The sequence below is a fragment of the Danaus plexippus genome (assembly GCF_018135715.1).
Source record: "Danaus plexippus chromosome 9 unlocalized genomic scaffold, MEX_DaPlex mxdp_24, whole genome shotgun sequence".
Taxonomy (NCBI): Eukaryota; Metazoa; Arthropoda; class Insecta; order Lepidoptera; family Nymphalidae; genus Danaus; species Danaus plexippus.
Window position 1 is genome coordinate 813,475 of NW_026869847.1, and position 12,297 is coordinate 825,771.

The 12,297-nt window shown below is 33.0% G+C and overlaps 1 protein-coding gene and 1 long non-coding RNA gene across 5 annotated transcripts in view; one reads left to right on the top strand and one right to left on the bottom strand.

The window, feature by feature from the left end:
• The window catches only part of LOC116767731 (integrin alpha-PS2), a 48,925-nt gene that overhangs the window by 32,298 nt on the left and 4,330 nt on the right, over nucleotides 1-12,297 (bottom strand). For all 4 annotated transcript variants that reach the window (XM_032658188.2, XM_032658186.2, XM_032658187.2 and 1 more), the window contains exon 2: nucleotides 1,040-1,200. In XM_032658188.2, the coding sequence (XP_032514079.2) occupies nucleotides 1,040-1,200 (161 nt within the window). The remainder of the gene's footprint in view (nucleotides 1-1,039; nucleotides 1,201-12,297) is intronic.
• Nucleotides 618-2,837, top strand: LOC133320129 (uncharacterized). The gene is made up of 2 exons (XR_009753578.1): nucleotides 618-898; nucleotides 1,066-2,837. It is a non-coding gene; the product is annotated as an uncharacterized LOC133320129 (long non-coding RNA).

Consider the following 12,297-nt stretch of genomic DNA (forward strand, 5'->3'; position numbering starts at 1 on the left):
CCAGTGATCCCCTGTTTAATTATACAAACGTGGTTATTCGATTAACAGGTCGCAGATTAAATGAATTTGTGAAAGCTATAGAGGCTATCGACGGAGGCGTCTTCAAACGGGAGACCTAATAAGTAATAACTCTGAACGCATCTCTTGATATGTCTAGCAATTATGTAACACGCTGAATGTCTAGCAATTATGGAACGCGCTGTATATGTTATGAACGTGTTCTGATATCATTAGCAAAAGGATAGTTAGACACCATTCAAAACAATATCTATAGCTTTTATACAGCGTGTTCGTAAGACATGTACATTTCAGTAATACTTAAGCATGGAAAGCGTTTCGGAATTTATCCGAGTGCATTCCGCCAGGGAATCTTAACTGTCTCACTGATTCACGGTAATCGTTTGAGATTGGAAACAACGTTAACTTATATTGCTATTATTTATTTTTAAAGTTCATTCAACACGTTCCAAATTTTCTTTTTTTGGTTTAAAAAGTTTAAAGAGAAATGTCGAGATATTTTTATGAATTCAATCGTAAATTTCTCATTCTTTAGAAGCGTTCGGACAATAAAATATTGTAACCATTACTCAACTTTATGTAAACCGCGATATCCTACGAGTATTATACTTAAACCTGAATTTATCTGTTAAACGTAATATGAACATTTCACGTCGCTTTATCCCTTGACATGTTATATGGCATCAGTCCAGCAGAACAAAGCGGTGGCGCTGCGAAGATGATATAAATCAAATGCGCGTGCGCTACTGCTGTCACGCGGAGTACGTACTCAGCACGGAGTAAGGACAGAGCACGCCGAAACACGGACACACGTTACCTCATATCTTTATAAAGTTTATACCACGTCTAGGAATCGTTTTATGGGATATTTTAACCTAATGTAAGTAACCTTTGTTCAGAATTATGAATGATCAATGATGTAGACTAACATTAATTTAAACATTTGAACTGTAGACTTGTAGTTAAATGTAATTGCGAATCAAAAATCCTCTTAAGTTTTGTTAATGAAGCAATAACTTACATCTATTCTTGTCAAACTCTATCAAGGAGCACATCTGGAGATGGTTGTTGGCATTCTCGGAGGTGTAGCCGCGATGTGATGGTTGGCAGCGGTACACGGCGCCCGGACGTTGAACGTTCTCCACGCGATAGGGCTCGTCCTCTGGAGCCCCCACCAGTATCCTACAAAGAAAAGCTGATTAACAAACAGGCAACTTCCATTCTTCATTTAGATATTGACAGAACAACAAAAGTAGGGTCACAACTCATTCGTATTTGATCTGCATTCCAATAGTATCGACTCTATATTGTTACTGTGCAGTTAACATTAAGTTAAATCACCAATTTTATTAACAATGAATTGTCGGTAACCGATTTATATTCACACAATACGGTATAACTGTGTCAAGAATGAATTCTGTGCACGAATTCGTTGCGAAATGTATTTGCATTAATATGAGAACGAAAGCATTATGGAAGCGGATGTACCGCTATCGTAATAATATTATATCTTCGGATTATTTCGGCACTCCAAAAGCGGCAGCCATAACCATCAATTCAATTATTGTGTTATGACTTACGTTCAGTTCTTTCGTTTTAAATATTGAATATAATATTATTCTGATTGGTTTGAGAGCGGCTTCCGATAGATTTACATATCTGCATATACATATTTATTATTTACGTAAGTTATGTAATCTCCAGGTCGATATTAATTTGAAATATGACTTATTTCTTTCGGTCGGTAACAGTTTTTCCGCTGTGGTACAATATAATGTTTTAACATAAATTCTTAACACGCCTTGAATAACTTATACGTATATTTTTTTAATTAAATAATAAGGCTTGTAAGTAGTGATGAAGAAGACGATGAATAAGGTCAAACAATGGTATAGATGGTGAAGGCTGGCTGCGTGCCAGCACGCAAATAGACGGAGTTCAATCCCCGGCTGGGCAAACACTCGCCAAATTATATTTCTATAAGTCTGACTCATTTTGGACACTAAATTAATACAACTTTGATATCCGAGACATGGATACGAAAAGCGTTAAATGGGTTATTGAATGTAACAAACAAATCGCAGGCAATAGCGTTGTTGGCGACACAGAACGTTATATTTGCAACATGCAAACAAGTTGCCAATTAGAAATACGATTTTATTTTTAACTACACGCTGTTTCCAATTTATTATACTTAATATTGTGAATAAATTTATTTTAAAGGGCTCGGTAAAAAGGTTCCTACGTGACATGTCTTCATATTGTAGGATGTGGCAAGCGACAACGATATTTCGGTCTCCGGAAGGGGGACTATTTTCAGAATCGTCTCACCTTTAGAGTTGTCGCACTGGCGAAATATAACAAATGAGATGTTACTATTTAGTTAAGTAATATTTAAAAGTGATTTTTATTTTTTCTCTGAAATATTATGTTATTTTTGACAGAAATGTTGTTTTTCTGTCAATTCAATTACATCATTTGACGTCAATTTTGAAGAATAATGAATAATGGTCCTGTATGACTTTACCAGTGAAGTAATGGAAATGATTACCCTGTGCCCAGTAATTATGATTTGTCAAGTGTACGTGACAAGTCTAATACGAAAGATTTTGAGTCACAAAATGACTGACTCATAATGTCTCAGTGTTTGATGCCAAGACGCCACCTCGTTTATATTTATATATTATATTTTTGTTTTCATCATAACATTTTAGCGAATTGGTGTTTTATTTACAAGTTTAGAAACAATCTATTGTAGAGCTGGCGTAGACATTTCATTATTAATGCATCAAATAAAAAATAAAACCATTACTCATTTCTTCGCGTTATTTCGTCTCCTTTGTTTCCTTTATCTTTTCCTTTTTTTTCCTTTTCCTTTTTTGTTTTTATGATATAAAGAAAAAAACCGCTTCATTTATATGCAAATAAGAGTATCAATGAGATGTAGTAACATCTCGATTCGTGACTAATAAAGACATTTTCGTTCAGCCGTGAAAGAGGCGTCTCGGTGCGGACAAACGTAGAGGTCAGAGAACCTCACTTATAAATTATCTACTATTAAATTACATACTATCATATCAATAAGATTTTGCAAATATTTCGAATATAAAAACCATAAGACGTAAACTACGAAAAACAAGACTTAATCATAGGCATTAAATTTTTTAAGGTATGGCGTACAAGTGAAAAAGTAATAAATATAACAAAAAAATTTTTACTTTATTAACTATAACTGGCGTGCACAAAGGTTAAATCTAATGAAGTTTTTAATTGTTTTAATTAAAAATTAAGTGTAATAAACATTGTTTGTAACAATATTCATCAGATGCGAGTTACGACAACGTTGTAAATTTCTTTATACGAGGTAAACACCACTGATAAACTGTATCTCGATTGTAAACAGGTTCTGATAATTTTTATGTGAACAATTTGTGTCGCTCTTGTATAATTATCATGCCGGCGAATTGCGTGCTTTCGGAGTATTCATTACTCAATTACATTTTTAGAAGACAATAATCATTGGAGACCAAAAAAAAACTTCTTCGAGAATAATGAAATCATTATACGTGCTGTATTTTATTTCGTCATCAAAGATCAAGGAGTTGGGCTTAGTTTCCTGTTACAGATTTGCTCTATAATTAGTATGCAAGTTCATTTTATTGTTCTCCTATTAAAGGACATCTCAATTCCAAACAACTTGTAATAAGATTAATATACATTAATTGAACCTGCATAAAGCCCAATTTCTATCAAAATGTGCTAGTTAATAACACTTGCGGCCATACAAACACACCCATTGTCTATTAATAACGAAGAATTCACCGGCGCATATTTTCAACTTCATTCGGTATGCGATATCCTTTGTTCAACCGACAGGTGGTCGTCAGACAGATGCCTCGTAACATTATATAAAGTATGTATTATTGTCTTAGTACGTGTTGGATGGCTCACGAAAACTGACAAGGCTTTCGAATTGGTTCGATGGTTATCAATGAGTGAACACGATATTAAAAATGCTTTTCGTCAATATGAAAGCTTTCGTTTAATATATAAATTTAAAATAATTTTATGTACATGTTACAAAATCCGCGAAATTTTACCAAAGGAAATTAAACAATAACGCGGCCAAAATCTATGGAACGTTAGTTATAATGTGTAAGTTTGTTTAAATATATATAATAAAGAGATTTTGGATATTGAAAAACTCGATATGCAATGAATCCTTATTAAGTCGCTTAACTTTGCCTTTTCCCTCCGTCTGAGATTGCAGTGGATTTGATTACCGAATTTATTTGGCTTCTAGCGAATGTGTAGACAAGTCTCTTGTAAATACATAATATAAAGAATATGAAAATTCAAAAACTGATTGCATTAATGAAAATCCACTTGAATTATATGCAGAAAATGTGTGTAAGTAATAACAATCTCAAATCAGTGTACGGCTTCATCAAAGAGTTATCGAGCAACCCGCATAGGGTGCGTCTGATTGACTCAATGAGAAGATTGCGAGGGCAGAGTACAGCCGTGAGAATAGCGCCCGGCACGCGAACATTGCCATACATTTGATATTTTTTTTCACTTGCAAAATTTAGGTCAGACGAAAAATAGAAAATATAAACGTAAGAATATTTTCCTACAACACCCGTGTTACGTGGGACGGTGTTCAGTGTTCACAAATTTTGTAGCCACGTGTGATCTTTTTTCACCAACATTTCATAACAAACCCGCACCAACAACGCAATAGTCTTTCGCAAGTCCGTATATCTTGTATGTGGGCGTCTTCTTTTTTGGGCATGCCTTAAAATAATCAAGATCTTTAACATCTATTGTTGCTACAATATTGTCTTTCGTCGGAGAAACTTTCGCTGAGCAACATTCATCCAAATATTTACATGCTGTAACAAATCATCGATAATGCCTGTATCAAATATAAAATAGAAAAAGTTCTGAGCGTGTTCGCTGAAGTGTTAATCAAGTTATCGCTACGGAGTTAAAATGCGTATCAGATTCCGTGAAGTTATACAATGATCGTGGGCAATTTGATAATTACAAAGTGCTTTATTGTTTACCTTATCAGTACATATGTTAAGTTACTACAATGTCGAATACTTACTACCGACCCGCATTGCTAACCCTATCCGTACGAAACTATTGCTAATTATAATAATTGACCGCTATCTTGATGTAACTTAACTCTAACGATACTTATGCATATCATAAAGTATCCTTAGTGAAATAAACAAAGTGTTTCAAATTATGATTTCGTTTCAATAATTCTATAAATCGATTTTAAGCGCAAGGTGTTAATAAACTTAATAAACAGACCACGCTGAAGGAGAGCGTGGGATCGTGGCCCCGTTCTGATGATGAAAGTGCCCTTCGATAACTCATATATGTTAACGTACAAATGTATTAAAGTAAATTTCACTATATTTAATAAGCTTATGGCACTTGAGTATTACACTAGGACAGTTTAAAACAACCTCCTGTCATTTTGCTCATCCGAATAGGTTTTGATGGAAACTGATGCAGTTATGATAAGCTATTTGTACAAAAATCCGTCAGATATATAAATGTATCATAAGAAAAAATTAATGGTCCATGTATAATAGTACGTAATATTAAATATTAATTAAACACCAACAGAGTTTTTAATAACCGTGAGTTGTTTAAATAACTTTTGATTATTATTTATTACGTTATTATATTAAGGAGAAATAGTATGATAATACATACATACATATACGTATAGTATAGCAGTAAACAAAGCCTAATTTAATTTTCCAACGTAAAGGGGAAGGTGTAAGGATTAGTGCTAGCAATAAATAATCACTGTGATCATGTCGCTAGTCTTAACAGCTCGTTATCTCTGCCGAGATCCAACGGATTGTGGTTTTAAATCTAATAATAATTAGTAGCCCATTGTATATGGTACAAGCAAAAACAAACATAGTATTTATGGACTTCTTTTTTATTAAGACACCAAACCTTCGAAATATATTTAAAACAAAAAAACAATTTTTTTAAGCCAAATCTTGTAAATATATCAAACACTGTAAACTTCTGATTTTATTTCTCGATAAATATTTTTTCCGTTCCGTGATTTTTTGTTTTCCGATATGTTTTTATAATCTCATAAACTCATAACTCGTAGTAAAATTCCTTTATTGTAATCGTAAAGCGCGCACACGTTCGTTTATTGGAGGTGTTGTCGACCACCCGCAACTGATACGACAGTCCTGAACTTAATTGCATCGAGATTAATTAAGATTATGGTAATTTAATATAATTTTCCGCTTGTTGTTAAGATTAGTCATAAACCTCATAAAATTTTATTATAAATTTGGACAACGACTCGTTTACTTTATATTACTTTATGTATTAGTTAACGACTTGCTTACAATCTCCATTGATTGGGACAATCTAAAGGTATAAATATTCGTTGCTTGTTTTATTGCTCTTCATTCATCTCGTGATATAAAAATATTGGCAATAATGAGTTTTATAAGAAACCTCTAGTTTTTTTATGCATGGGTATTTTTTTTTTTATAACTGATACAGGTCGTACGTTACTTGGAATCAAGTGATAGTTATCCTCTACAAATGTATTTCCTTTAGAGGCCCGGAAGAGGACCTCAATGTCACGAGCGGCGGCACTCTTGACTCCTATCTTCTAATTAAATCCGTCGCCACCTGTCCCCAGTTCCCGGCACGCGCCTTCCTCACACAACCTCACATATAATATCAACCTTATTGCCATACGATTAAGAACGAATGCTATTTATAAATATTGTTTTGGTAAAGACAGTCTTACTACGTTAGATTTAAAATTAAATTTACTTTGATATCTGTTTTAAACTGTGCAGATGGTTCGATTCAATGAAATGCATGGGACTTATTATTTTAAGTTATTATAACCGGTTAAAGGTTTTAAATGATAGCTGACTGTTGATGTCCATTCTCTAACATTATTATGTCAAAGTCATGTCAAGCAGTCGGATAGTTCTGAGTTCATATTATAAAATGAACTTCAAGAAAATACCTTCGATTTATGAATAGATTCATTTTAATTTTTAAAGCTTTTAGTTAAAAAGAAGGATTATTAATCGATAATTAATATCAAAACCAAAAGTCATGATAGTCTTAATCCGACAACAGTTAACAAGCCCTTGAAGCCGGACTATATATAAGACTGGCGCACGCGGGGAAGTTGCCTGTCGGAAGTCAATACAGCTTTATATTTAGAAGCGCCTTTCATAGCGACTATAATTAGGTGTTAAAAATAAACATAAAAAATATATTAACATACCCTCCAGATCAATGAAAGATATTGAGCAGATATCTTAAATAATGTGATTATGTTAATTAAATCCATGAATCTCACAAAAATTATATTCCGTTTGTAAGAATAAAATGTATTCAAATCAGTTGATGACCGCAAAACAAACAAGTTATATCTCTACAGAACAATGTAGTTCACCCACATTCATATATTTGATGACGAAAACAAAGCGTGTGTGTCGGTAGCCATGTTAACTAGTGAAAGGTGTAAACGTCACTTGACATAAGAATGTCATTTTGACTTATCATAGATATTATGGGTTGACACCTGGTCGAGTGCATTCAACAAATAAAACTCGTAATTGTCACACTGTCTTTTATATATCTCGACACATAATGATGTTTGTCCGAACAAATAAATCTGAATTATTTGAGAGGTTAAAGGTAATAACCGCATTAAGGTCCAGACAATAACAAAGATTAACGTTGAACCACATCCTATGGTGTATATCGGCTTGTTTACAACTCTCGTGATAACGTAATGGCTAAAATTACCAGACGCGAGGTGAACGTTGTTTATTATTTTAAAATATGTTATGGTGACGGCTGCAAACCGCGTCTGGCACAAACCTCTGTAGTCTGTGCACTGTTGTAACGATGTTTGCGGAGTTAGAAATCCCGTGGGTTATTTCAAGATTCAATTAGATTCCTATCCGAGTTCTAATTGGCGAGAATCTTTGGTTCCAATACTATAAAGTTATTAAAATAAAATGAGTAAATGTTAATAATAACTTTTCTTATTTTAAAAGCGAATGAAAATATTATACTTAAAGGTAAAATAATTATTAATATACCTACCACATTTTTCTAGATAAATACGAATAGTCTACTTTTTATCAAACATGTTCTAAATTCGTATATAGTGAAAAGGACCTCATTGTTATGACGGATACTTTAAACCGAGTTTAATAGGCTGTACGTTAAGGTCAAATAGACCATAAAAGACGTTGGTGTCGAATTACGATGCGCGTGCGCAGGACGGACGGACAGACCACCGGCACAGTAGCGTGCGAACATTATACAAGAAACTTTGCGTTATCACCAACTATTATTTTATATATTTCCAACCGACTATTTCCATTGAAATATTTTTTACAAACATAAATTATTCAGGTAGTATAATTTATGGAAAAGTTAACACATTTTCTTCCATTTCATTCGACGTATTCAATAATAGTATGAAATATTTTAAAAATAAAATATTTTTCGACAACTGTTTTACTAACAAGAGATAATATTCAGACGCAATCTGTGTTGTGCTAATATATTAAATTAAAATGGCGCCTTGATAGACAAGCGGTCGGGGCGAGTCACGTGGAACTGATTATTACATTGTATACGTCAAATGCCGTTAAGATTAATATGATATGATTTATAAAATAATATAATGTATAGAACAGAATCATTGACTGAAACCGGAGCGTAAATAAAAAAGTTATCCGAGAACAATTCCATCACACGAAGCTTAGTCCAAGACATTTTTAAAATAAACGCCATAGAAACTTTTTACATTTTGTATATATCATTATCATAAAAATGTATGTCAACCGGCAGTCTTAATTTTATTGATATTGAATGTGAGATACTTGTTAGTGACATGTGAGAAACGAGTCGAGCTGCCCTAAATATTGTTTTCCACATATTCGTAACAGGTGTAGTTTCTTTGTGCATAGTTTACAATACGTCTGTGGTGACGACAATCCGGCCAGATGGTGTTATGTCATGAGCGTGGGCGCTAACGTTCTTGGAACGCATTAGCTTACCTTACATCGGATTTATTGTAAATATCAAATGTAAATCTGACTCACTTGTGAGATTAAACTGTTCGAGCTATTCGTATGAGCATTAAGTCAAGAGCGATAATATATCCTATTAATGTTATATCCCCGAATTTAAATATAGTAATGCAGGTTAGATTTTCCTAAACAATCTAATAGGACTTATAAGAAAAAAAAATCTTATCTCTTTTTATATCCCGTTATCATTATGATATAATTTCGAAATAAAAATGTTACTTATATTTTAAAAGTGGCGGGAATAATAAACAGTTATTAATTAATGATTCATACAAATTCAAACAAATGTAAATAAGTCCAATCACACGTATTTCCCGTGTAATGAAGGTGCAACAAAGAACGATTCACTTAATTCACCAATATGACAAGCTGTCACTTCTGAGTACATTATTTTTAAATAAATCTGTCACTTCTCCGTAAGTACGTGACCTCGACGCTGAGTCTGCTCAATATTTGTTGAGTTTCCCACACATTAACACCAAATATGAATACACTGTAAATTTACATAGCTTGCAAAAAAAATATGTCTTGCATTGTTCGGTCAAGCAACCCATTACTAATGATCGGGTTTATAAGTTAATAACAGCCTAATTTTAATAAAAAAACAAACAGTCACCATAGACAAGTATGGGTAGAAGACTATCATAAAGCAAAGAGTGTGAATCATGCCAATTTTTGATAGAAATAAGCAATACTGACAGATACAAAGATATTGTAGAATACTAGTTACAAGATGAATTTAAAGGATATTACAAATTAATGGGAATTCAAATTCTGACCGCAATTTTCCTTTTTACTTGCGTCCTCACTATTATTTTCGCGATCAGCTGTGTACGTCAGCACATTGCTCTCAGTAATATTACACATTGTTTAAGCAAATTCAATCAATAAACATTCCAATACTAATAATTCAACATCTCTATAAGTAAACGATTTACATACGATATAACTTAAAAATCTACACAAAAATGGAATCCCCAAGAAATCGTAAGAAAACAGGACAAAAAGTAATTCCTTAAATCAATTAATATATTAGAATAAATATTATGTAAGTAGAAACAGAATTATTAATTAATATAATCCAATTGACTGAACAGATAAACTCAAGAGTAATTGAAAATGGGTCATAAGGGTCTTAACCCTGCGCTTATCGATGTTTAATTATATATAATATGATTTTATAAGACAACGTGTTCTTGATTAGTCCGTTCAAGTTAAGAATTAATCATATATGTTTATACATGTCAAATTCCCTAAGTATATCAAAAATAAACAATAAAATGAATGAGGAAAACAATCAGAAAGTCCATCTTGGTAACGTTTAAAAAGGAAACCATTTACAGAACATTCTTAACACAATGATTACGTTTAAACAACAATTAATTTTCAATTTATGGCGCTTCCGTGACGTCACATCCTCATGGAGCGAGTGCGTGCATACAAATTGTGCACTGTGGCGTCTAGCGCCATCTGTGCAGTGACGCGGTCGTCCGGCCCATTGTTTTTTTCGAACATCGATGGTTGGTTATATCGATTATTTATGTCGTTTGTTATCGAGAAGGAACGAACCACTGTGGTCCGGAATATTAAGGTTGCATTATAGTGCGAAACGGATTTGCGTATCTTCCGTTCCGTCAAAACATTCAATGAACCTAGTTCCGGTGGCCCAAACTGAAGACAAGCACATAACCTTTACTGCTTAAAATAAATTTAAAACTATACAAGTACAAGAAAAATGCCCGAACTTTATTAATTTATCGTTCATCGAACAGATATTCGTCAAGATGTGTGATGAGGCCGATGCAATGACGTAAGTCGCTTACCGGTCAATTACATCGTCGGAGGTAATTTCGAAGATACCGTGAAATTCTCAATAACTTTAGTGTCACCTCAAATGTTATATAAAAATAAAGTAATTCATATATTTTTCCATACATCGATGTCTCACTTTGCCGTATTTGATGATTAATATTTCGAACGTTAATTTATGCCGGTGAGTCAGATGTGACAAAGAATCGATGACGCTGTTTGTACACAATCATCCACACATCTCACCTACCGACCGTCGCCGCTCCACCTTGACTCACGCAAAGTCACGGCAACCTTAACTTATATCTTAAGAAACTTCCTGAAGACAATAAACTGATAAATAATTTAATTTAATATAAAACAAATTTGTTTTATATTTAAATTAAAATACTTGTATCTATTAGAGAGTATACCACAGAGTATATGAAATGATTTACTTTTTACTTCTCAGTTGTCACAGCGGAAAAACACTTATCTATTGTAAATAAACAATTAGTATTGTTTAAATCAAGTCAAAACAAATAATTGATTCTTTTGAATATTGTCAAGTGACATATATGAACATCTATTTGCGCGTCAGCCCTTACAACACTTGGAATACGATATAACAAAACTATTGCACATTTCCGTGAGACTTCCAGAGCCTGCCATATTAATTTTAATATTGAATATTTTTATGGAATGAACAATATTTTTGCTTGTGCAATAAAATTTCCAAATCTTTAATAAATCGACACACTATATATCAATGTATTAAATGTCATACAAAGCCTTTTATGATAAACAAGTGAACTTTAAAAGTGAAAGTAAGTCATTATTTAGGGCAATATTGCAAAATCCCTATTAACACTAACTTTCCGTTCTGAAAGTTACAGTGTTAAAGTCTTGCATCAATAATGTATTTATTTTTCCTAACAACTTTAGTTTTAAGTTTACATTTTAATGAAATGAAAACCTAATTTATTGTCTAAACCAAGATAAATAACTGCATTTCAATAAAGCTCATAAGTAATGCATTATTAATTTAAATAAATTAAATGTAATGGTCACTCTCAGTCCCCGCTCGGGATTTCAATCATTTATTTCGAATGTAACGAGATAAATTGTCTTTATCGAGAGCCGTCGCCCAGCGCGGCGATGCTGTACAGGATTCAGTTTGAACATGTTAGACACTCACATACACGATATTAATAAATGTGGAACGGTACTAGTTACTATTCAAGAATCAAGATGCTCAAAAGATATTTTTAATATAGATTCTGAATACAACTCGTGATTGTAAATGAGATGTAAACATTAAGCCACCTCAGGATCACCTTGTGATATCATTTAT